We start from the raw sequence: 25425 nt of genomic DNA, 5'->3' as shown, positions 1-25425 counted from the left end.
ATTCTAACTGCTTTTATGACTGCTTGCTTTGAACTACTTACTGTAAAGATTCGCACTGCTTGTGTTATTGCTTGTCACAGTAGCTCTCAAACCTACAAAGCAGTTGGCGAAGCAATATAAAATCAAACTTCCTGTTTTTTTTTAAATGTGTATCGATTTCAATAGTGAGTAAAGATAAATTCGATCAAGTGAATATCCTGTTTAACAGATTTACTATGAATTTATTTATCGCTAGTTGGGCTTATTTCAATCTGTGTGTGCGAGTTTTTTACCCGACCGCACGTATACACAGACATATTTTATATATGTATACATAATATGTTAGTTAATATGGGTTGTTTGTTAAATATTGGCAACTATGAATTGTATTCTACAAAAAGTGCACCACACAAAATACTCTCTGCTATTATGTTCTAAGGATAATTTGTTTTGCTATGGCATTACATATTCTCTTCACCTTGACAATTTTAGCCTGTGTGAAAAATAACATGTCTTATTAAATTATAGAAGCGATATTAAACAAATTGAAAATAGTTACCTTACTGGTCGAATCATTCTTCGGCTTTTTCAGCACCTTGTATCGCTTTGATTAGTTCTGGCGGATTTTCGTACTTTTGATTAAACACAATAAACTATAAAGTGAACATTAAAATTAGTTTGAATTATAATTAGTTTCAATAGTTAGCTTGCCTTGCGGATCGGTGCCTTGTAACCTGTGCGCGTCTCAACAATTTCGCATGGTGCAGTTTTTGTATAATACACATCATCTCTGGTTAGAGCCAGACGAGTGAGCGCAAGAATCTCCAATGTGAGGCCGATAATTGTTACGATTATAATAGGCACGGCCTGAAGAATGTAGGAGATGATTAAATTTCTGAGTAAATGAGTTCAAGTAGTTTTAGCAGCCACTTGAGAAATTCTCTAAACACATACTTAACTACCACTACCACCTGCGTACGGCACCAGCTATGCAACACTGTTTAGTGCCCCAAAGTCCTGCTACCTACCTGACAACCCTCTAGCATCTATCGTGCAGGGCAACCCCAGGCAGACACACAGACACGTCGAGTAACATGTGTGTGTGAATGCATGTACAATGCTTATGAATGTGTGCGTGTATGCGACAGCTGTCTTTGCTCATTCTGCCGAAGTGACGCTTGTTCTCTGCGCCTCTTGTCATGTATGTGTGTGTGTGTGTGTTGTGTTTTCGAATGCCTCTGCGCACGCTCTTTCGTTCAAAATTGTTGTTTCGTTTTGGCTTTGGGTTTTTGGACAGTTTGCTGTATACTTCGCACATCCTGCGACGCATTCCGAATTCAACAGTCGCGCCGCGCAGACGTACAGGAAACAATTTAATAATCGTACATAACAGAGAAAATCCAGCTTACAAATTGTCTCGATTAACTAACATTGTAGCATACAATTACCATACAATATAAATTTGTGGAATATAGCAAATTCGGAAGGGCAATAGTCGTGTCTAATACTCGTATGCTCTTCGTGCCGCGCTGACATTTGCATTAATTTATGTGCTTGTTGAAATCAAATAACTAAATAACTAAGTCTCCCCGGCCATTGCCATTGGCAACAAAAACAAAGCTAACATCCAATAAAATAACATAATAAAGAAGTGCACAAGCAAAGAAGCAACGTTCCTTATCCGTTTGTTTGGTTGAAAACGGAAAACGTCAAACGCAACGCAAAAGAAAAAGAAAAGAAAAAAAAACGCGAATAAATTGTTGAAATAAATAAAACAATTAATTAAATTGCTCCGCGTAACCATTACGGCCTTCAAGATTCAACTAAAACAGGAAATGCACGCGCTCAAGGAGGGCGCCACAATGCTGCATCACCATCAGCATCCGGCTCCACCACAGTCGCAGCCAGTGCCGGGATCACGCGATGATTTGCTCACCGCTGACAATTTTTTTCTTTGCCCACAGCAATCCGATTGATAACGCAGCCGCTGCAGCTGCCGCCGCCGCCGCCGGCCTCATTGATCCACATCACAATCGGGATCTGCATAACGCATTGGTCGCTTCCATAGCCAACAGCAATGTGGCGGCCATCAATGGCACATTGACCACCGCAGCGGTGCTAAAGAGCGCAGCTGCCGCCCAGGCTCAAGCTCAGGCTCAGGTGCAGGCCCAGGTTCAGGTGCAGCAGTCACAGCAGACACAGCAGAGCGCATCAGGACAGACTCAGCAACAACAGCAGCAGCCCACATCTGGACAGGATCAGGCAAGCGTACAGAATGCAGCCATCACCAATGGCAACCAGCAGCAACAGCAGCAGCAACAACAGCAGGCTGCACAGCAGGCAGCCCTGGCACTGCTTAAGGTGGAGAATGTAAACGGAGCAGCAGCCGCAGCAGCAGGTCAGAATGGCAGCGGTGCCAACTTGAGCATCAAGAGCAGCTCGTCTGGCCGCTCGACGCCCAGCAACAGTGGCGGCAGTCTCTCAGATCCAGCTCCAGGCAAACTGTTTGTGGGCGGCCTCAGCTGGCAGACATCGTCGGAGAAGCTTAAGGAGTACTTTAACATGTTCGGCACCGTCACCGATGTGCTCATCATGAAGGATCCAGTGACACAGGTAAGCCAAAAGTAGTCGATGCCTTTGTATGTATTTGCAATGCTTCCACATTTCTATTTCTATATCTATTTCCATTTGTGTTTCTACTACTATTTCAATGCCCATATACACGAGAGAGAGTATATTGGCAAAAACAAACACATTTCAACTTCTCTCGCTGCAAATTTTACTCTCGGATTCTTTCAATTTTTCAGTTTTGTTGTTTTGTTTGCGTTTCTCTGTTGCTCTGCGCTGATTTTCGGTTTACAGCTACGTTCGCTGGGCTTATCTTGTCGTTTTTCACTCTCTTTTCGCTCTCCCCATTCCTCACTCCTTTCTTTTCGCATTTGTCACTCTGCGCAGATGCAGCTGCCCTTTAACTGCAGAAGCAACAACAGCAACAACGATGATAATATACTAAGACAGTATAATATAGTATGTGAGCCACGCCACCGAGTCTTTGCCCTTTTTTTGTTTAGCGAGCTCATCTTCCCTTTATTTTGCATCTTTCGCATTATTTATTGGTTCCTACCTGGTTTAGAATTACAGTATTTGCTACGTGCCAAACAAGCGACATACGAGACCACGAAATTACAACAACAGGAGTTTAAAAACAAAGAAACAGCAGGGTACAACATAGTAATAAATCAGTTTGCGCATATAGTGTTACATTTTAACCAGAACCCAATTTCCGAAAACCGAATTAAAATCCAAGTCCGTTGTATTAAAAGAGTTTTTTAGATTACAGTGCAAATGCAAAGAATACAGTTTTATAGCCACTGTCACAATACTCAATGTAAGCAGTGCTTTAGCAGTTTTCACAGTGCCGTCGTTGCATATTAGGAACACTTGCAGCGGAAATTGCCTTTTGAGCACGCTTATTAACCAATTTGTCCGATCGATAAGCAAAGCGTAGACATCCAATCAGTCACAAACACGCAATTTTATAAGAACACACAGTATTACGAATACATTGCAGTTGTTCTTATTTACTTGCACATTTTGCAGCGGACAGCAAGCAGCGCGCGCGCACTGTTATGCCATTAAAAATAGCAGCTGCCGTTGCGAGTCCTGTGCGCGCAGCTGTTTCCCCTTCGTTCGGTTGCTGAGCAGCCTGGTGGCACAAGACACAATGCCAACTTGGCTCAGGGTAGCTTAGGGTTGTTTTGTCCTCATGCGAGCAATTGCGCAATTACGGCAACTACAACTACAACTACAGTAGTGTTCCATAGTAGTAGGGACTGAACATTCGAGAGTTTATTCGCAAGCGCCGAATCTAACGGGGGTTGTCCTTCCAGCAGCAGACGACAGACAACAGCTAAACGCAAGCAAATACTGTCTCTGTAGTATGTTATAAGATATGCCACATACATACTATACACATAAAAACTACGCACGACAATGCACCTTTTGTGCCTCAAAAACAAAGGAAACAACAAAAAAAAAGAAAAACTGGTTTACCAACTGGCACAACTCACATACACATTTTCTCTGTGAGTGTGCGAGTATTTGTGAGTGTAAGAGTGTGTGAGAGTATCCTGTCTATAGGTTAACCATCATCAAGTACAACTAGTTTTTAAGCATAGGATCCAAAAGTTTAGCTAGCACATACGTATGTAGTTGAAAACTGTATGAAATACTAAAAATATGATCATATATCCGTATGAAAAACATAAAAACTTTAAAAGTGGCGAGTGGAACGTGGAGCGAACCCGCCGCGGTTTTGGAGCTGGAACTTTGACGCGTGATTCTGACGACTGTGCAGTCGCAGCTGTTGCGCAGGTAATGCGAGGCGGACCCCAAAAAAGGATCAAGATGAAAACTTGAACAATGTTCTTAGGTACATGTTTAAAACAAATTACAAAACAAAAATAAAAAACGCCAACAATATTGTTTATAACTGTATAAAAAAACGTTTAGCGTATACTCGTACTCTCAGCTGGCGCATCGTACTCTCGTATCTCTCGTACTTTATAACTCTGAGCAAACTTAATACATAATACATACAATATATTTACCAATTATTACAATAATAATTATCGTACTATAATCTCGTATTCTAATTGATCTTGATCGTACTCGTACTCGTACTCGTATTGTGTACTTCGTTATTTAGCGTTTCACCCAAAAGCAGCAAAATTCCTAAATGCATACTTACAACTCAACTTACTTAACTTATATTAGTATGTATGTATTCTCGATAAGCAAGCCGACGTGTGTGCCTCCTTAAACTAACTACGAGTAATTTACAAATCGTATTCTTTATGTATATACCTCTATATGCAAATAACTATATACTATAATCGACATACATATGTATAGAGCGAATCTTAGAAGCTGTCATTTAGTTGCAGCAACTTCTTTAATTACCCCCGAATTGTACAAAACAAGAACCACACAAAAAAAAAAAATTAAAATTATTATAAACCAAAAATAAGATACTCCCATTTAGCAGTAAGATGTGGATACATTTGCCCGTTTCGCTTGGGCATAATATTTGTTTGTACTTATCATACATAGGTTTACAATAAATATACACACACGTTATATATTCTCTAAAGAATTTATTTAGTCCTAGCCAATATTTATACCACGTATTCGTTAGCTGTTAATTTACTTAATACTTTTAAGTTTATAATATTGCAATTATATTTTACAAGTTTGCTTTCTGCTTTATAATTTCTTTGGCATACACATTTTCTTGTATCTTTTAACTATCAATTTCCTAAGTAGTACATGTCCCCAAAACATATAAGATATTTATTAGTTGATTTTTATTTAGTCTTTTTTTTCATTATTTTTATTTGTGTTGTGGGTTCGATTGAAGCTAAATTATAAAGATATAAAATTATATAGTTTTATTTGTAAAGTGTAGCGGGAATTGAAACTGATTGAAAATTATAGAAATATATAAATGGAATTTAATTGAGTTCCCTATTGTTAAGATAGAAAATAATTCATAAAATCCCTGTAAGATTATGAATTGCAGCTCAAAAAAATAAACAAAACAAAAATGGTTCTATAATAACTATAATCTTTAACGTAGAGCATTATATGTTTGTTATTCATATTAAGTAATAGGCTTCCGTCCTTACTATATCATCTTCAAAAAAAAAGTGCTCAACAAAATCTAGAATACTTAAGGAATTGTAATCTGAAAGAAACCACTTAACATACTAGTCCTAGTATTTTGTTATTATCAGACCAAGTATAATCCCAGAGATTACATATAGACTAGATTATTTCGAAGATTTTTTTTCTGCAAGACTATAAACTATAATCGCAATAATCTTAAGTGATATATTGTATCCTACAAATTGTAACATGTAAAGTCAATCAACAACATTTATCTTATTTCGTGTAATGAATATGTATACTATATGTTGATAATATATAATAATTATTATAATAACCCGCAATTGTATAGAATAAGCTCAAAGCTATTCGTTAATCGTACTTATATACCTAGGAGTATAAATCTCAAATCATCGCATAAGTATGTTGTATTGGCCTAGTAATTGCGTTGCTCCGTTTTAACTCTTTCTCTGTCTTACTACCTGACTACTATCTACTTACTCTCTATATGTATCTCTTAAATACTTATAAGATCTTACAATCACTTATAATGGCTCATACTTATCTTTCGATTTACGTTGAATATTATTTCTAAATCGATGGGTGGAAGACATGTTATCGACACAAAATAAATATGTATATGTATGTATATATCTTAGAGTGGAATTGATGATGGAATTGAATCTTGAATAGTTACATATACATACATACATACGCAATTACTATATACTATATTCTATAATGATTGATCGCAAAATGTATTTAGTCAAATTTTAGTTATTAGTAAGCATTATTTTGATGTGTGTTTAATTCTTCAGATTTGTGTTAATTTGTTGTCGATTTATTCATTGGACAAAATACCAAAAGAGAATCAAGTGACCATATGTCATCAATCGGTCAAATCAATCAATCAATCAGTCGGTATGTCTGTCTAATGGCAGCATACAAATCGTAGTGAAAACTAAACTTGAGTCTATGTTAAAGTTACAATTACATTTTTGATTTCAATTTGAATATACATATATACGATTTGTATATAGTATGTTATATACATTTTTCAACCTTATTTAATTTGAATATATTTTTGTGGTGACATCAACTGTTGAGCTGTTGATGATTTTGATGGATTAATTCTTACTTTGTTGGACTTTTGCTAACGTTTCGTAGGCAATTTACAGTTATTAACTTGCAACTAGCTGATCACTTTGCAATTTAGTCTTATATACTTATTTACATATTATATACTACTTATTCGTAAAAGCCGCCTCTAACCAATTGAAGCGCTACCTCATTTGTCTAAAGTTGCTAAACATCATCCCATTTTTTCTCTATTTCTCTCTATCTCTGCTACCGTATCGCCCACTCTCTTTGTCTCTCGCGATTACAACACTTATAGCGCAGTCGCGGCTTTGGCTTCATCACATTCCAAGAGCCCTGCACCGTTGACAAGGTGCTCAAGGTGCCGATACACACACTGGATGGCAAGAAGATCGATCCCAAGCATGCCACGCCCAAGAACCGACCCCGTCAAGCCAATAAGACCAAAAAGATCTTTGTGGGCGGCGTTTCGCAGGACACATCCGCGGAGGAGGTCAAGGCCTACTTCAGTCAATTTGGTGCCGTCGAGGAAACAGTGATGCTGATGGATCAGCAGACGAAGCGCCATCGCGGCTTTGGCTTTGTCACCTTTGAGAATGAAGACGTTGTGGATCGCGTGTGCGAGATTCACTTTCACACCATCAAGAACAAGAAGGTGGAATGCAAGAAGGCACAACCCAAAGAGGCAGTCACCCCGGCTGCTCAACTGCTGCAGAAGCGCATCATGCTGGGCACTCTGGGCGTCCAGCTGCCCACAGCTCCTGGCCAGCTTATTGGAGCACGCAGTGCCGGTGTGACCACCATGAATCCCTTGGCCATGCTGCAGACACCCACACAGCTGCTGCAGTCTCCGGCTGCCGCAGCGGCCGCACAGCAAGCGGCGCTCATATCACAGAATCCGTTTCAAGTACAAAACGCAGCAGCCGCAGCCACAATGGCCGCCAATCAGAGCAACTTTGGCAAACTGCTTGCCACATATCCACAGACAGCGCTGCACAGCGTCAGGTGAGTCTCTCAGCTTGTTCTGCGTTATCTGTTCTCAATTAATATTCGATTTTCTCCTTACATTTCAGATATACACCCTACACCATACCCGCCAGCGCCGCCACTGCCAATGCCGCATTGATGCAGGCCCACCAGGCACAGAGCGCTGCGGTGGCCGCCCATCAGCAGCAGCAGCAGCAGTCGCACAATGCCCACGCCGCAGCTGCCGTCGGTCTGCAGCATCCGCATCAGCAACAACAACAGCATCACAATGCCGCCGCCGTCGCAGCCGCCGCCTCAAACTCAGCCTCTCAGGCACACTCAGCTGCCGCGGCCGCCGCTCTCGCTGCGAATGCGGCCAACAGCGCGGGCGCCAATGCCCATTCCCTGGCCGCCGCTCAACAGGCTGCCCTTGTGGCTGGCAATCCTCTGAACGCGGCCGCTGCCGCAGCAGCTGCTGCTGGCAATCCGGCTGCTGCCTATCCCAATTATGCGCTGGCCAATGTGGACATGTCAAGTTTCCAGGGCGTCGATTGGAGCAGCATGTATGGCATGGGCATGTATGTCTAAACCGTGCTCAACCCCCCACTTGCTGCCCTCTCTCTTCCCTCGTCCTCGCCCTCGCCCACTTTCTTCTCTCTCCTCTGAAGCCCTTGATCTATATTTCAATTGGTAATTTGCATAGAACAATAATGCATACAGACACAAATACACTTTCAACTGTGACACATACTTAGAGAACCTCACATCTCACATCATCCCACACAACAAACACACACACACACTCAAACACACACACAACGAAAATTGGTTTACCATAGTTCTTAGTGCCACACCAATACACACTACATATGAAAGCATATTAAGTATTATATTTAAGGGCCCCACGCAAAGGCGAATTATATGCGTTCAATAATAATAACAAACATGATAAGCAATATAAGCAACATCAACAACAACAACAGCAACATCAACAACATACTGCAGCTGGCGAGGCACCGCTGCAAATAAGCAGAGCATTAACCACAAAACAAAACAATTAATAATACTACAAAAAAAAAAACAAAAAATTAAACCAAAAAGCAAAAATTTTTGAAAAAAAACAGAAAAAAAACTTTAAAAAACCACCGATTGTGATTGCGTTTAATTGTAGCAGTTTATATAATTTTTAGTGCATAATATCTAAAACATAAACCTATTATATAACATAAAAAACTACATATACATATATAAACAAAAGAAATATATTTATAAAAATTTAAATTAAAAAGAGAAAACCATTAAAGCTCATTGAACAACAAGCAAAGTAAGAGAGGGCAAGACAAGAACAAATTGGTAATGCTCAACCCTCTTTTTATAAGATATGTAATATAAACATAAATGATAAAACAAAAAAAAATAAAAAACAAAATAAAATCACAACATGAGAAACTTCATAGAACGAGAAACTTACAAGAATTCATTAGATATACACACACATCACATAGTTTATTAGTTTTGAGCTCGAATTTAATTCACCCAGCTTAGCAGTTAGACAGAGACAGAGACAACGACTCAACAGACCCAACATTTATTCATATAACTAAAACAATAAGGAACACTCACTATCTTCATTGTACTTAATAAAACTGCTGTTGAAACTGCGTCATACAACAACACCCGCACACTCATAAGATATGTCATTATTATATGTACTCTTATGATATTATTTGGTTGTGTGTGGTCTTTAGTTAAGTTTAAGACCAGCAAAATGCTCAGCTGTGTTGATTGATTTGTGGACCACAAGACAGCTCTAAACTCTTTTCTGTATTATTTTAATAACTATGTCTCTTTCTCTTCCCAAGCAAGCAGTAGGCACATCTTACTAATCTCTTTGAATATTAAATATTTGTATTTTCATGCATTAACTATTCAATATTTCATTTTTTTCTATCATCCGCATAGTATCCAGGTAAAATATATTTTTTTGTAGTTATTGCATTATTGATACACATACAGAAACACATACACAAACAACTCCTTCTCCCCTTTAGTTCTAGATCTATTTTGTAATTGATTAGCTGTAGTAATTGCATTTGAGTTTTGCATTAAAAACAAATCACACTACACACATACACCTACACCTACACCTACACCAACAAAAATACATAGAACTCATTATATAATATTAATCTTAATAATAAAAATTGATAAACAAAATCTACAACTTCAACCAGAGATCGCCATTGGAGGCGTTGTATACCCTTTAAAACATTTGATTCGCTTGCATGTTTAAAGTTAATTTTAATATTTACTTAGTTATCATTTGAAAGTAATAATTTGCGAATGTAAATATAGTTTAATTGTATGTGTATACACATGAACAACATAATTATAATTGCGACAAATACATTTGAAGTAATTTTTGTGTTTAATAAACTGGTTTACTACAAAAAACAAAACAAAATATTGCTAATGAATCAAGCAAAAAACCAAAAAAAAAAAACCTGAATTTGTGTCTTTTTTTAACTTATATTATATTTACCAGCCTGTATATACTAGTGTTGATTATCATTTATGGTGTATTCATTTCTTAATATATTTTTCGTTGATATTTCGTATACCACACACCTCTGTAAATGTTGTGATCTTCTCTATTGTTTCTCACCATGCGTAGATGTTTCCAATTTGCAAGGTGAAACTTTGTGTTTTTTTCTTTTTTGTATGTGTTGCTGCATTTGTTAAGGTAAGTATGTTTTCACCTGGGTATTCCTATATATAAACATATAGTATATTTGTTACATACAATTAGTTTTGTACAGATAATCTTTGCATCCCAAAATAAATCCCTATTGGGTCGTCTCATATTTTCCCATACCAAAGATAATTAGACATCATGCGGACATTTATAACATTTTGCTGGGCTGAAATTTAGACTCGTAATTCTAAATATTTATATTTACACATACATACACTCATACACAACGTATTCAATGAACTAATTTATTTATTTATTTATTACGAATACTTAACATTCCACAAAGCTATTGGTGCCATTCAAAAATAAAATATGTACTTATCAATATTATTTTATATTCCCTTTTATCCCAAAAAAAATCCCAGAATACGTTAGTTAGATCTCAAGCAAAATACACATATAAGATAAATAATTTACCAAAACAATTTGTGTGCTTTTCCATACACTTTGTAATTGAACTAACTATACGTACTTATTTTTTTTATACGAAGATGATTGTTAAATTTTACATAACTTTAATATTACATTATAATTTTATTTAAATTGTAAACTATATTAATAAATATGGAATATTTTTTTATTAAATTTTTCGTGGATTGTTCTTTAGTCTAAGAAGTCAAAAAATGCTTCCAAAATTTTTTTTTTATTTTCAAAAAGATAAAGTTTTGCAATGCATATTAAAGATGATCGAAAAGTTAGCCCATGCACTGTAGATAAGTTTAAAATGCTTTTGAACGGTTTTCATTCACTTTATTGTAATTTACTTTTCTAAATGTCTTCACATCAATTTATATGTATTCTACTCATTTTCAACTTTTTGCATTCTACACTCTGTATTCTGCGTTAATTCAAAGTGATAAATAGACGCCAAATTAGTTTTGTACTTGGTAACAGTAAAAGTTGCAAAAGTCTGAGATCTCAATTCGAACTCAATCAAAACTGAAGAACTATACATAAACCAAAGAAAACTTGTCTAATGAAATGTTTTGATACCAAAAAACCATAATCCCAAGTAGAAGCTTCATAACTTTGATATTATTACTTAGTAACAGAACTTACTACTATATAACGCTCTTTATATATATCGGTAAATATATACATATACATATAATTTTTATAACAACCATAGCATAGTTGAATTATTCAGTTTTCAATACGAATAATTATTATTATATCTTATTTTGTGGTAGCGATAAAAAAAAAAACAAGAAACCCAACATTTGTTTGATCAATCAAATTGCTGTAATATAAATTCATAAAACACCCAAAAAACACACATACAAACACTCATACACATACACAGATTCAGTTGTGTCAAATTGGAGTTTGTTTTATTTACTTATAGGATAACTTATCTAGTAAACTACATACATATTTAGCTATATATATGTAGAAGATTACATTGCATACATACAAAAAATATTAAATACTTATATAAAAAGCATGATGGAACATGTTCAGTAGTCAATTGCGTATACTTCTATATATACATAACAAGTATACATACTTATATACAATCTTTAAGAGAATGCAAGTAAAAACATATATAAAGGAACCCAATTGCAATCCATATCATCTTCTCACATAAACAACAAAAGATTACGAAATCCCCATGTAGAAGGCATTAAATACTCATATAGGCATTATACTTTATACTATACATAGATACAAACATGCAACATACATACATACATACATCATATGACAATAAGATCAACTGTGTTTCAGCATTCAAGTGTCAGTATTCGTAAACCAAATTACCTAAAGAAAAACTGAAGAAATTATAACCAGAACTCTTAACGATGGCCAATTATTGAATTGGCAATCGGTTTTAGCTATTGCACTATATTATCTAGTTGGATAATGTTGATGTTCTCTCATATACTCGTATACAAAAAGAAATATATACATTAGGACTAAAGTCGAGTGACAACTTTATAGATATTTACATGCATACAGCGATATTTAGCAAGACCGTGATATATTCAATTAGAGAGAAAACATACCCTTAAATATATTATATTATATTATATGTATATATCTATTATATATAAAGGACAGCGTCTCAAAAGGTGGCAAATATACATACTAAGAACATTTCAAAATTGAACGGAAAATTGATAATGGATAATGGAAAAAACAATATGGAAAACATTTCATGAGCCTAAGTGCGTCATTAAACTGTTGTTGTGAACCTACAAAACGCATATCACTTTGAATGTGTCAGGAGTTACAATTTTACACGATATATAACATTCGGTAATTGAAAAGTGTCTTGTTTTTTGAAAAGCGGTTTTGAATGATTCCCCTTCTTTACCTACTCATGACCCGAATCTCAAAGAGGTCTGCCTAAAAATATTGAGTGCAGATGGAGCGATGATTTTGATATGCTTTAGAAATTATTTGATTGAATAACATACAAATACACATATATAGTAGTTGATTTGAATAAATAATGAGGACCAAATTCTAGCGAAATTCGATCACAAATCTAATCAGGTTATAACTCGTGTAAAACTAATTGATATATTAGAAACAACTCTCAGTTATGGGCATTTCTTGGCTTCTTGTCTATTGTTTCGCATTGTTATTTTTATTTATTTATTTTTTGTTAACTTTTCTACTCTACTCAACATGACAAATACTCTAACAAGCTAGTCAATTTATGTGCAGAGACACAGTTCAATACTCTTATCTATCTACACTTGTATAAAATAAGTATAAACCCATAAAAAAAACCTTAACTACCAAAACCAAATCTAATACAAACAATACTAAAACGTACACAATAAAGAATAAAAGCAATTATTTTCAAGTGAAAATATAAAAACCGAATAATAAAGATACAAATATAAAACAAAAAGCAAAATAAATTTAAAATGCTACAAAAGTATTTGTTTGATCATAATGACATTAGTTTTAAGCCTTAAATTTAAGTCATAACGTGTTGAATAATTTGAAGCAATGCAGCTCAGTAATAAAACCGACATTTACGGTTTACATATAAACTTGTACTTATTATAAATGCTATTTATTTATTAATTGCTAAGTATAAATACTTATATATTGAAATGCTCGAATTAAACTGCTATTCGTGCTTATTTCAAATGCTAATTTAAAAAGGAAAAGTAAAACTAAACAAATAAAGCATAAAGTTAAAATGAGAGTACTTAAAAACTAGAAGTGTAACTAATTTAAGTGTTGAGAAAAATCAATATGACTACAAAACATAAATGCAAACAATAAATATTTAAATGGAGTGTGTATGACATGAAAAGAAGAAATAAAAATAAAGAAAGACACGTTTTCTTATACATATATACAAAAAGGAACACAACTTTTAAAAGCTCGTCACATATCAATTCTAATGAGCTATATTTTGGATGAATACAACAAAATACACAAAAATGATAATTGTACTTAACAAAAAAAGAAAGTTTAACGAAACGAAACGATCGAATTAAACACCAAGTTCAATTTTTATGTATTATAGGAAGATTTCTTTTAAACGGGGTAACCATACATTACTAAACGTAGTCTCTATACTGAGCCCTACTATAAAGAGTTGAGTAAAGCCACAAAATTCTCCTTGGAGGTAAGTGCTACAATGCATCTACCTTGGGAAAGTAAAACCAAAAAACACAATTTAATAATAAACTTAGACTCGTCTTCCAGCAACACTAATTGACATGACAAAACCGTAAAGACCTTAAAAATTCAACTAATTCACAAATTTATTAATGATATGGGTACAGTTTTGAATTAATCTGTTTTGTATTTTCTCGTTTTTGGCTTTGCTTCAATCTTTCAACTGAGATAATAATCGAAGCACAATATAATAATACAAACCCTAAATGTAAGCTCAGCTTACAATGTACGAGTAAAAATAACAGCTATTTGAAAAACTCGAATATAACAGTACAACTTTCGCAACGTGGAATTTTGAAAAACAAGTGTTGGATTAAGATTTGTTGACCTTGTTTGGTATGGTACAAAATCAATCCTTAAATCCCATATTTCCCCCATTAGTTCTGTCAATAAATTAAATGTAATTTGAAAACTAGTTTTTGTACCCTCTGATCACTAACCAAAAAATGAATGGGAAAATAATGGGTAAAACATCAGAAGAAATTACTAACTGTTGTATATTTGTTTCGCAAGTAAACTTTATACTACCACTATATAAACGATAAGCAAGTGCATTATATTGAGCAAGTAAAACAAACATAAAAAGTAAAGGTAAAAATCGAAGTTTTAGTAATAAGTTGTCACGTATATCTTTTAGGCCATAAGCAAGCCCCTATAAACCAGTTAAATTGAATTGAATTTAGTTTGGACTAATAACATATGTATTGAACGTATTTATTGAAACATCTTGCAGCCAACATATGAAATGGTAATGTTTAAATATTATATTTATTTACTATAAATGGCAATTAACAGGCGATAATTTATTGCAAAGTAAAATCAACATCTGAGAAGTGCATCAGAAAAACCTGTAATTGCTTTCGCTCTATACTTGTAGCGATGTTTAGAACTATATATCACTTTATACTATATATGAAATGTAAACTGTATTTACTCTTACATTTAGCTATGTCTCAAGAAAAAACACTTTAAAATGCTGAAATAAATTTCTCAACATTTTTAAAACGAACGAAATAAATGAAAATTTAAAATGTGAAAGCAAAGAAAAAACCTTTTGAAAAATAAAACAACATTTGCATTTGATTTGAAAGGCTCAATACTGGAAGAACAAAAATTCAATAATTCAATCAACTTAACTTAATATTCAAGTAAATTAGTAAATTACTTTGTCGTAAGTAGTTCGCACGCATTTTTTGCTGTACAATGCACAGAAAATTAATGTATACTTATGAATACAATATAAATGTATAATCCAAAGAGTATATTCTTAAAATAAGCTATATATAAACATATATATATATTAGTTGATAGTTGAATTAGAAACCACCGTCATATTAGACTTTGTAAAATGTACTTTGTACTCTGTAATGTACGTTCGTTTCTATCGTAATCGTATCGTATGTACTTCTACTCTTCAAATAATTTTCACATCCAATTTCAACACACATTTAACTTGTAATACTTTTTTTTTGGTAGAACATTGTAATTGTACCCGAATCGTATGGTAATTTGACTTGTCTTTAGTTAAAAATGCTTTAAATATGCTTTTTAGAAGAGAATAATTATTTCAGTATTCAATAATTTTAATTTAACTTTTACTTCTTAATAAGTATAAGACCGTAATATTTATTTATAATTTGTAAAAATTCGATTTGGCTTTGATTTGTATATAAGATAACATCTATTTACATACATACCATACATTGAAGTTTATATATTTAAATTTTTAAATGAAAAGTGCATGTTGCCAACAGAATGGTTCAAATTTTCATATTTGAATTTGAAACATCTGCAAACGCGAAGCAATTTATGCTATAAGAACAAAACTCGCTAACTATAACTATATATATATGTATGAATATATATACATATATTTATAGTAGCAGTCAAATAGAAAAGTCGAATCAGCTATTTATGTGGACAATACTTGTTCTGTTTGAAAATGTTCTAAATGAAAACAAAAAAATCCTAATGTCATATGAACATCTACAGATGTAGAGATGATAAGGACGTAAAAGCAATATATATAGTATATAAATTTGATACTGTTGTACTATATGTATGTATTTCGTACGATACATATGCGAATGCCTGAACAAAAGCTAACATTAGTTCATAAGAGCAGAGTTGATGATAATGACAATGACGAACCAATTTATGCATCGTACAAGGTACATCTACTTAATTACACACATAACTTACATATTCAAGAATATATACTACATTTTGTGTGTTTATTCGAATGAATTATTAAGAAACACACAAAATAAATAATAATAAAAACAAAAAAAAAAGAAATAAGTTGAAGAAACATTGAAGTAGTTTATGTTGCAACTTGTACTACAAATAAAATACAATAACCATTTATGTTCTATGTATATTATGCAACAAGGCAACACAATGAAAGTGTTTGTTAAGCGAAAGCTAAGATTATAACTTATTTAGATGCTATATGGAGTTGTTTAGCTTCTTCTTATACAACAACAAACATACATATATTTAATTATTACAATATGCATATATAAAGTATACTTAGCTCTAGTTGATTAGCACTTAGTAAGTAATTAGTATACACAAACTCATAAACCACACCCTTACATAAATAGTACACACGAATTGGTTGGTAATGTATGTTGCGTATAAGTTTTGATAATTTTAAAAAACGTCATACGAACTCAAGATTCAAAAACTCACCTAAGTATTATTAATTGTCGCTGCGTAACGATATTTGTATGTTCATATGTATGTATATATATTATATATACATATGTATAATATATATAACATAAAACGTATAACTCAATAAATGTTTCACATAAAATATATTAATGTTTGCGTAGTTTTATACAGTATTTTCTTTTATATTCCCATTTACATCACGTTTTCCTTAACACCCATGAAACAAATATAATTTTCTCTCAGATTATAAATTAGGCGTAGTTAGTTGTGTATAGAAAAAAACTGTATATGATTAATTTCTTAATCGAAACTTTAGCAAGCACATTCAACACCACACATTGAGTATTATCTATTCTACCGAATCCTTTTTAATATTAGCATCTAAATGTGTATTATATATACAACAAATCTGATTTTATATGAAAATTTCACGTATTTCCTATAAATCTCGCGAATGGGTTCAATTTTGGTAAGTGTGCAATGACCAAGTAAATTGGGTGTGTCAGAACTGAACACTTACCCCCCAATGGTGTTTCAAAGCCTTCGCTGAAAATACGCAACTCGGCCTCTCCATCCAGGGTACCGACGGTTCTGTGAGTCATGTTAATTACTTATTAGCAGATAAACAAAAGTTGTGAGACTTTCAAAAGGACTTACTTCGTGCAGTGCTAGTATGTCGAACCGATAACCATTTATTTCTGGGAACCTACAAGACGTAAAAATATCATTTAAAAATAAATAAAGATTCTTTAAAAGAATTGCAATGCACCTGGGACATTAATTTGAGCAGCGATCGTCGTGAACTGTTCGTTGGCAATACACGCAACGGCATTTTGATAGACTAACAAACTAAACTTAATAATTTAATTAAATTCAATCTTTGAACATATACTACTTTCTGGATTACAATACAATCTAATTCGATACAATTTTGTTGAAACAAATTCTGACGTGGATGTACCCAAAGGTTGCTGAATGTTAACAAATGTTTTCTTGAATTTAAATGTTTCAGAACAGCATTAAGCAATGCAAAATCTATTGAGTTCATATGGTAATTTTGTACCTAGAGGAAATGTAACATATATAGCAGGCAAAATGAAACAACCCCTTAAGGATTATCTATTATTGATCACCGTCAACAGCCGTCTGTCCCTCTGATTGCCTTATTGTCCATCTGTGTCTATGATCTCTGCGACTATTCAATACTTACAGTCTGAAAATTTGGGTTCGATCAAATCTTGGAAGATACTTAAGAATTAATTTTCTATTGCCAATAACTGAAGCTGAAGTTGTTCCTTAGTTGGTTTAGTATATTTTAATTGCAATTGCATATCGATATACGAAATATATACATTAATTTGGATTATTTTGATTTTATCGAAAATGGGTATGGGGTAACTCACAGTCGAGCACACTGGACTAGCTTTCTTAGTTACATTACTTAAGCATGGTATTATCGACTATTGTGTAATAATCGGATTAATAATTATAATTGAATATGTTTTACTCGCAGGAACTTAAAATACTTTAAACTCTTCAGCAGACATCCAGGAAAACTTTGACGAGAATGGTGAAGACAACATCGGTGATGGAAACAAAGGATTTTATTTATCTAATAAACAATATAATAAAAAAATATATAATTATAACCAATATTATAAATCAAATAGCCAACTTCGCCCGCATTGCAAATAAATTGATTTGATTGGTTTTGAAATGTATTTTTATTTCACAATTGCAATATTTTTGAATAAGTTTTGAAAAAATAAAACAAAGTGTCAAAAAAAATAAAATTTGTTTGCATTTGATTGCGTTTATTTTTGGTAACAATTATTGTTCAGAGAAGCCCAAGATGAAACACACATATTTGCGTTTACATTTAAATATTTAAAAGAAAGGCAAGAAACAATAACTACGATCGCACAAAACTGGAAAACTGCGAGCCACGATAATAGTAAATTTAATGACAAGAATAAAGATTATTGCACTATAAAATATGATAAAGATCGTTGTTTACAAATTGCATCCTTCTGGGATTTAATTTACCGTTTGGACTGAGTTCAAGTCAATCAGTCAGGCCGAAGAATAGAATGCTGAATTAGAAATTATTATTCTATAAAAAATCATCTTAGGATAGTTAATTTATTTCTTTTTCTTTTTGGCACCCTCATCAGCTGTAAATATTTTTATAAATTTTAATTGTAACTTTAGTTAGTATATAGTTTGCATTTTGAACTTGACACTTCTCCCGGGTACATATCGCTACATAATAAAAGCCATGTACATAACACCAAGACTGGCTATCGCGTGAGCTGCTACTGCCTTAGTACTAACTTCACTTTTTTTTGGTTTCTCTTCGCCTAGAAGAAAATTGCACGCGCATTAATGCGAATTTTTCAAAGATCGACAAGAATAAGAATAAGCCGCATTCGTAGAGAAGAGAAGCGTCAAATTCAATAAGACACACGAAGTGAAATACTTACTGGGTGACCCCCCATCGACATCGCCACATGTAGCATCCAAAACTCCTTTAGGAGTATCATATTTTTGATTCACGACTAACATCTATAGTAGATTTAAAGGTCAGATACATATGTGAATTACAACCCTTCTAGATACTCACCTTGCGTGAAGGTGCTGTATAGCCCTTCCGGGTCTCGATAATTTCACAAGGAGCTGGGCCCTTAGTATACCATACATCATCCCGCATTACTGCCAAACGAATTATAGCAAGCAACTCGCAAGCTGCCCCAAACATCGAAATTAGAACAACTGGCCAAGCCTATTTAAAAAGAGATTACGTTACTCCGGCATTAGGATATATTAACAAACTTACACCCCAATGATGGTTCAAAGCCTCAACTGAAAATACACAACTTGGGGTATCCAAGAATGGTACCATTGGCTCTGTAAAACAAATGATAAGATGATTGTTTGCTCGTACAAGTGACAACAAAGCTTACCAGCTGCCGAGCTTCCAGAAACATATCGAAAGGCGCTATGTTTTTTAAAAGATTGTACCTGTGGCAAAATAAAATGTTATTTTTGTAATATTCTTGTAGAATGCAGTGCTTTATAACCTTAGAGACCGACTTAAAAAGTCTATGTTGTGGGAGCCTTAAACAAATACCTCGAAGAGCCATTCTATAAATTATCACCAAAAAAAAAAATAAATAAATACAAAAAATTTGATAAAATGTTGCAATGGTGTACTAAAATTTTGTAAAAGTCAGGGGACTTTCAGCCTAGCCTTTGAAATATGAAATATTCGTATTATGGCATGCTATGGCTGGAGACCTAAAGTTATTATTCTGGTTCAGTAACACTGAAAATAAATTATTTTGAGATTGACATATTTTCCGTAAGATAACCAGTACGATACCAAGTGTTGACTATTATAATTTCTTGTTGCGATATGCTTATAAGAAGTAAGTAATTTTTCATTAAATAGTGCACAATTAATATTATTATTACGATGATTAAAAAAAAAAAAATCAAAAAAGACTATTAAATGGTAAGCAAAAAGGCTAGTAAAAATGACTAATAGGTAATTAAAAATAATCGATCTATCCTATCACACTTTTAGTTATAAACAGCAAGGTTAGAAAGAGAAATATAATCATTAATTCTTAATATACAGCGAAGACGCATGTGAATTCCAGGAAATAGAAATAGAAAATATAATCACGAAAAGTATTTGCAATTCACTAAGAACAATTAATTATATACTATAAAAAAAATTTAATCAAAATTCAAAATTAAACAAGTAAGAAAGCTGCAGTCCATATTTCCAATAAAACTAATTGTTAAAAAAATATACTTCAAAAATACTAAAAGATGGCTTCATATATTGTTGATATAGTAATACATTCAAAATATACTAATTATTCCAGATTCAAACTAAAACCCTATTGCAGTAGGCGTTTTTTGCAATCCAAAATTTTTTTTTTAAATAACTTCTACTATTTTTTCCTAAGCGCATCCAAATTTCCAGGAGTCATAACTACTGCAGTTATTTTTGTATGTCCCAGAATCTACCTTTGTTATTCAATTTTTATACCCGCTACCCATAAAGTAGAAGGGTATTATAACTTTGTGGCGGCAGGAAATGTATGTAACAGGTATTGTATAAAGTATATATATTCTTGATCAGTGGATTCTGTTGTCTGTGTGTCTGTCCGTTCGTCCGTATGAAACACTGGATCTCAGAGACTATCGTTCTATAATTTTTCTTCGACAGCATTTGTTACACGCATCAAGTTTGTAGAAACAAACTTGATAAGTAATTATATACACGGTTTTTTGTGTACCGGTACAGCGTTGGTACATTGGATACTTTTTCATATTGGTAGAAATATGCCTAGTCTCCGTTCACACATATTATTTTAACAAATGGCTGTGTTCCTCCGGACATAAATTTTGTATCCGTTAGAAATTGAACCATGACTAGCACTGAATATCGCATACAGTCGATTTGCGATGTTTCGTGTCATCCAAATTTCTAAGCGAAGAAGAACTTTCCATAGTACCTCTAAGAAAACCTTTGAAAATTTATACAATGGTGATCCTGACAATATAATATCCCAATGGAACCAACTAGTTGCAGAGTTGCAACTCCGACTAAAGCAGAAAAAGATATTCGTAAATTTTGGACATACATTGAAAGTAAAAAAACGGTGTTGACGAACCGCTGCTCAGGAGCTTAATAAAATTCATAAACAACTTGTTTTGCACACAGATGCAGAGCGAAATTTTTTGAAATTTCGTTTCCCAAATTTTTTAAGCCACAAATAACATAATGTATCACAAGGAATTGATTGATTGTAAATACAATCACTATGTTTGGTCTACAAAAGACTTTTCATTATTAAAAATTAACTAAGTTTAAAATTTGATTTATTTTTGTTCAAGTGAAAGTTCTGTTTTTGTTTTTTTTATGTTAGAAAAGTATAATTGATTAAATTAAAGTTATTTTTTTGTTTTCTTTTATATAGTAAATACTATACTTTAATTTGTAGAAAAAAATGAAATATGACATAATAAAAAATAATTTTAAAAAAAAGTTAACAAAATATACTATTAAAAGAAACCAAAAAAATTTGTGGTAAATTTTTACTAATTAAAAAAACCACAAATTTTTTCACGTTTTGTGATTCAAAATATAACTGTTTACGTAGTGATAGACCTTAGATATACATATATATACATAGATACATTAGATATACATACGCATACATATTTTCTCAATTGACACAATACGTCGCAAATCGACTGTATGCGATATTTTTCAATGGTAGTCATGGTTCAATTTCTAACTGATACTAAATTTATGTCTGGTGGAACATTATTGTTAAAATAATATGTGTGAACATAAAAGGCAGGCATATTGAAAATGTACCAAAATGAAAAAAAGTGATCCAATGTACCAACGCATAAAAAATGTACCAGTTTTGGTACATTTGTACCAAAAGTGGCAACCGTGCCTATATATATTGTACTGCAAGGTGGCGCCATAAAAGTGTGGCGTCGTATAATGGTACTACCCAACGTTCCAACTGCTTGAAAAACAACTTGTGTGAACTGCTTGTAAAAACGTTTTGTATGAACTTCTTGCGACTACTGCTTGTACAAACTGCTTCGTAACACTGCTTAAGGGATGTGGTAGGAACCGTTAAATTCGAATATTTACTTTTGTAAAACTTTTATTATTTTATTCATTTTCATTAGGACTAGCTAAGCAAGTCCCTATATAGTATAGATAATTGTGTTAAGAAATTTAAGTCAAGGCCATAATATCATTCAATTATCGCGTCTTGCTATCAGCTGGCCAATCTAGTATAACTTTAGGTTGGGCTTATCGGTATTGTTGCTTATCTATAAAGCTTTTAGCACGACAGTCTGATAGGTGACGTTTGCTAACCGTTTGGAAGGGTACCGGTTAACTGAAACTGATAAATGCCCAGAACTGGCTATTGCCGAGGTGCTGGCCACGCATCAATCGGCAGTTGCTGAACAACTTGCGCTACGCTCGCTTGGATTCGTACAAATCGCCGTGCTCTTATCAGTTGCCAACATGGAAGGCGGACCCACAACACAATTCGATAAATATACAAAAATATGGAGTGGACCAAGGCCGGCGCACTTCTTTGACGCCGACTGTTCCATTGGCAAAATTCTGTTTGCCTTTATGCGCAATCATCCAGCCAGTCTATGTCAGGTCCGAATTGAATTTTCATACTTTTCGAATTATAGATTATAGATACTCCTTTCCAATTGCAGATTTCTGACACCGAGGGAACAGCACTGACCAATGGCGAGGCAATAAGCTTTGCCATAAGGATTGCACAGCATCTGAAGGCCCTGGGTCTGAGGGCAGACGATGTCGTTGGTATAGCTGGCACTAATACCACATACTTAATGCCTGTCGTGCTGGGCTGTCTCCTCAATGGCACACCATTTCATGCAGTTAGTCCCTGGCACGACGAGGCGACATTTAAGCATTTGTTTTGCATAACTCGCCCCAGGCTTATCTTTTGTGACGGCTTGGTCTATGAGAGACTCGGGGTTGTGGCCAAAATGCTTAAGGCTCCGGTGTATACGCTCAAGGACCATCGCCTGCAGTTACCGCGCATTGAGGATCTCTTGGAACCGACCAAAAGTGAGCTCAACTATGTGTAAGTAATTAAAATTGTTGCCCTGACTATCCGATTAAACAACAACTTATATGCAGACCTGAATCGCTGTTGCTGGGCGGTGATCAAACTGTGGCCATACTTTGCACATCCGGTACTACGGGTCTCCCTAAGGCAGTCTGCATATCGAACTCCGCCTGTCTCTTTGATTTCGGGTAAATAGAATTTGTAGACTAAATCTTGGATCGACTACTGATGCAGTTGCTCTTCGACATCCACAGCTTTGTTACCGGCCAAGATGTGTTGCTCTCATTCAGCACCATTGACTGGGCACCGGGCATGTTCAACATGCTCTACAGCTGCTGCCATGGCTCAACACGGGTCATCACCGATCGCGCCTATTCGCCGGAATATATGCTCCAGCTGATCGAGCGATATAAGGTCACGCTGCTGACCCTGGCACCTCAGCAGGTGGCATCGCTGTTAAAGACGCCCACACTTAGCCAGAATAGATTGGCTAGTGTGCGATTTATTAGCATCGGTGGCGGCAATTGTTATGTGGCCAATTTACTGAAACTACAGGACTATCTACTGAATGGACAAATGTCCTATGGATATGCTTTGACTGAATGCGGAGGAGTAGCTGCAAATATGGGAGTGGCAAAGCCCTCATCGGTTGGCCGAATAGTACCAGGTGTGAAGGTGAAAATTCTCGATGATGCCGGACGTAGTTTGGGTCATGGCGAAACAGGTGAGATTCTAGTGCACAACAGCAAAGTGTGGAACGGATACTATGGCAATCCGAATGAATCGAAACACATACAGGACTACCAGGGTTGGTTCCATACCGGTGACATGGGCTACTTTGACAATGAGAATTTCTTGCACATTGTGGAACGCAAGCGGGATATGCTGCGCTTCCATGGCGCTCAATACTGTCCCCATGAACTGGAGCAGGTCATTGCCGAGCTACCTGATGTCATCGAGGCCTGTGTCTTTGGTCTCTGGAACGAAGTGGACGGTGATCCAGCGGCTGCTGCTGTTGTCAAGGTACCCGGCAGTCGGCTAAGTGAAATGGATATTGTCGAGTATGTGGCGAAGCGTCTGGTTGTCACCCACAAGCAGCTCCATTGTGGCGTCTTCTTTCTCTCCGAGCTACCCAAAACGGGCAGCGGAAAAGTCCTGCGTCAACAGGCACGTGATCAGGCGTTGGGCAAAAAGTGGTCGGACTATCGCAATGGACACGGGCACTAGCGATTGCTACTTAGACTTAACTAATGGTAGACATTTAGATATTTAGGTGACTCACACATTCCTGAATTCACAAACTGATTGAATGGTTGTTATTGTTGTTGGTGTCGACGAAACGAAGCGAATCGAATAGCGCCCAAAAGTTGTTTTAGATAGTCGAAAGTATTCATTCTGGCTTTGTTTTTCGCATTATCGCATGCTTATCAAAGAGAATACGATTAACCAACAGCATGTGAAGAACGACGGCAGTTTGAGGAGTTGAGCAAAGTAAACACCATAAAGCAACAAAAATCTTCAATTTAATAGAATGTGATTCGTGAGTCCTGACTCTTAGGTTGACTAAATATTTATTACAAATAATTGCTAATAAATGTATCATATCTTTATTTAAAAAAAAAAAAGAAAAACAATTTATTTGTCATTCAATTCTTTTTTCGATCATTGAAAATAGAATTCTAATTTAAATAATACTACTAAATGTTATTTTGCAGAAGATAAAAAAGTTGTATTGAAAGAAGTTCAGCTATTCCAAAATTTAAGAAAAGAATACCTTTATCGCTTAGCAAAGTCTTGCCACATTCTCCTACAAAAGTGTTGAAGCCTCCCTCATATTGTCATCCAAATGTTTCGCTTCAATTATTAGCCGCATCCCAATTGAATAATCCTTAACCTTTAGCTGGGGCGGTTGTTAGGGTCTGGGGAAAGGAGTTACATGTGATGTACACGCATTTGATTGACAGCTAAGCCAAG

General features: G+C 34.6%; 4 protein-coding genes across 10 annotated transcripts in view; 2 read left to right on the top strand and 2 right to left on the bottom strand.

Moving 5' to 3' along the window:
- The window catches only part of LOC133836976 (uncharacterized), a 134891-nt gene extending 124338 nt beyond the window's left edge, over nt 1–10553 (top strand). For all 7 annotated transcript variants that reach the window (XM_062267614.1, XM_062267611.1, XM_062267613.1 and 4 more), the window contains 3 exons: nt 1944–2592; nt 7043–7749; nt 7818–10553. In XM_062267614.1, the coding sequence (XP_062123598.1) occupies nt 1944–2592; nt 7043–7749; nt 7818–8298 (1837 nt within the window). In that variant the 3' untranslated portion in view covers nt 8299–10553. The remainder of the gene's footprint in view (nt 1–1943; nt 2593–7042; nt 7750–7817) is intronic.
- On the bottom strand, nt 190–17752 carry LOC133836983 (uncharacterized). The gene is made up of 6 exons (XM_062267623.1): nt 17562–17752; nt 17450–17498; nt 17313–17383; nt 691–846; nt 539–632; nt 190–472 (listed from the first exon to the last, which is right to left on the bottom strand). Exons 1-5 carry the CDS (start codon nt 17622–17624, stop codon nt 552–554), a joined length of 420 nt encoding a protein of 139 aa, XP_062123607.1. The 5' UTR covers nt 17625–17752; the 3' UTR covers nt 190–472; nt 539–551.
- A 977-nt stretch (nt 17753–18729) lies between these two features.
- Nucleotides 18730–20040, bottom strand: LOC133836982 (uncharacterized). The gene is made up of 5 exons (XM_062267622.1): nt 19873–20040; nt 19756–19813; nt 19629–19699; nt 19416–19574; nt 18730–19357 (listed from the first exon to the last, which is right to left on the bottom strand). The coding sequence occupies exons 1-5, from the start codon at nt 19933–19935 to the stop codon at nt 19175–19177; spliced, it is 534 nt and encodes a 177-aa protein (XP_062123606.1). The 5' UTR covers nt 19936–20040; the 3' UTR covers nt 18730–19174.
- Nucleotides 20041–22514: 2474 nt separating this feature from the next.
- On the top strand, nt 22515–24966 carry LOC133838294 (uncharacterized). Its single transcript, XM_062269362.1, has 4 exons — nt 22515–23009; nt 23072–23466; nt 23523–23639; nt 23706–24966. The coding sequence occupies exons 1-4, from the start codon at nt 22866–22868 to the stop codon at nt 24676–24678; spliced, it is 1629 nt and encodes a 542-aa protein (XP_062125346.1). The 5' UTR covers nt 22515–22865; the 3' UTR covers nt 24679–24966.
- Nucleotides 24967–25425: the final 459 nt, after the last annotated feature.

Source organism: Drosophila sulfurigaster, chromosome 2R (assembly GCF_023558435.1).
Source record: "Drosophila sulfurigaster albostrigata strain 15112-1811.04 chromosome 2R, ASM2355843v2, whole genome shotgun sequence".
Classification (NCBI taxonomy): domain Eukaryota; kingdom Metazoa; phylum Arthropoda; class Insecta; order Diptera; family Drosophilidae; genus Drosophila; species Drosophila sulfurigaster.
The sequence above is the reverse complement of the archived record's forward strand: the minus strand, read 5'-3'. Positions and strand labels throughout refer to the sequence as shown.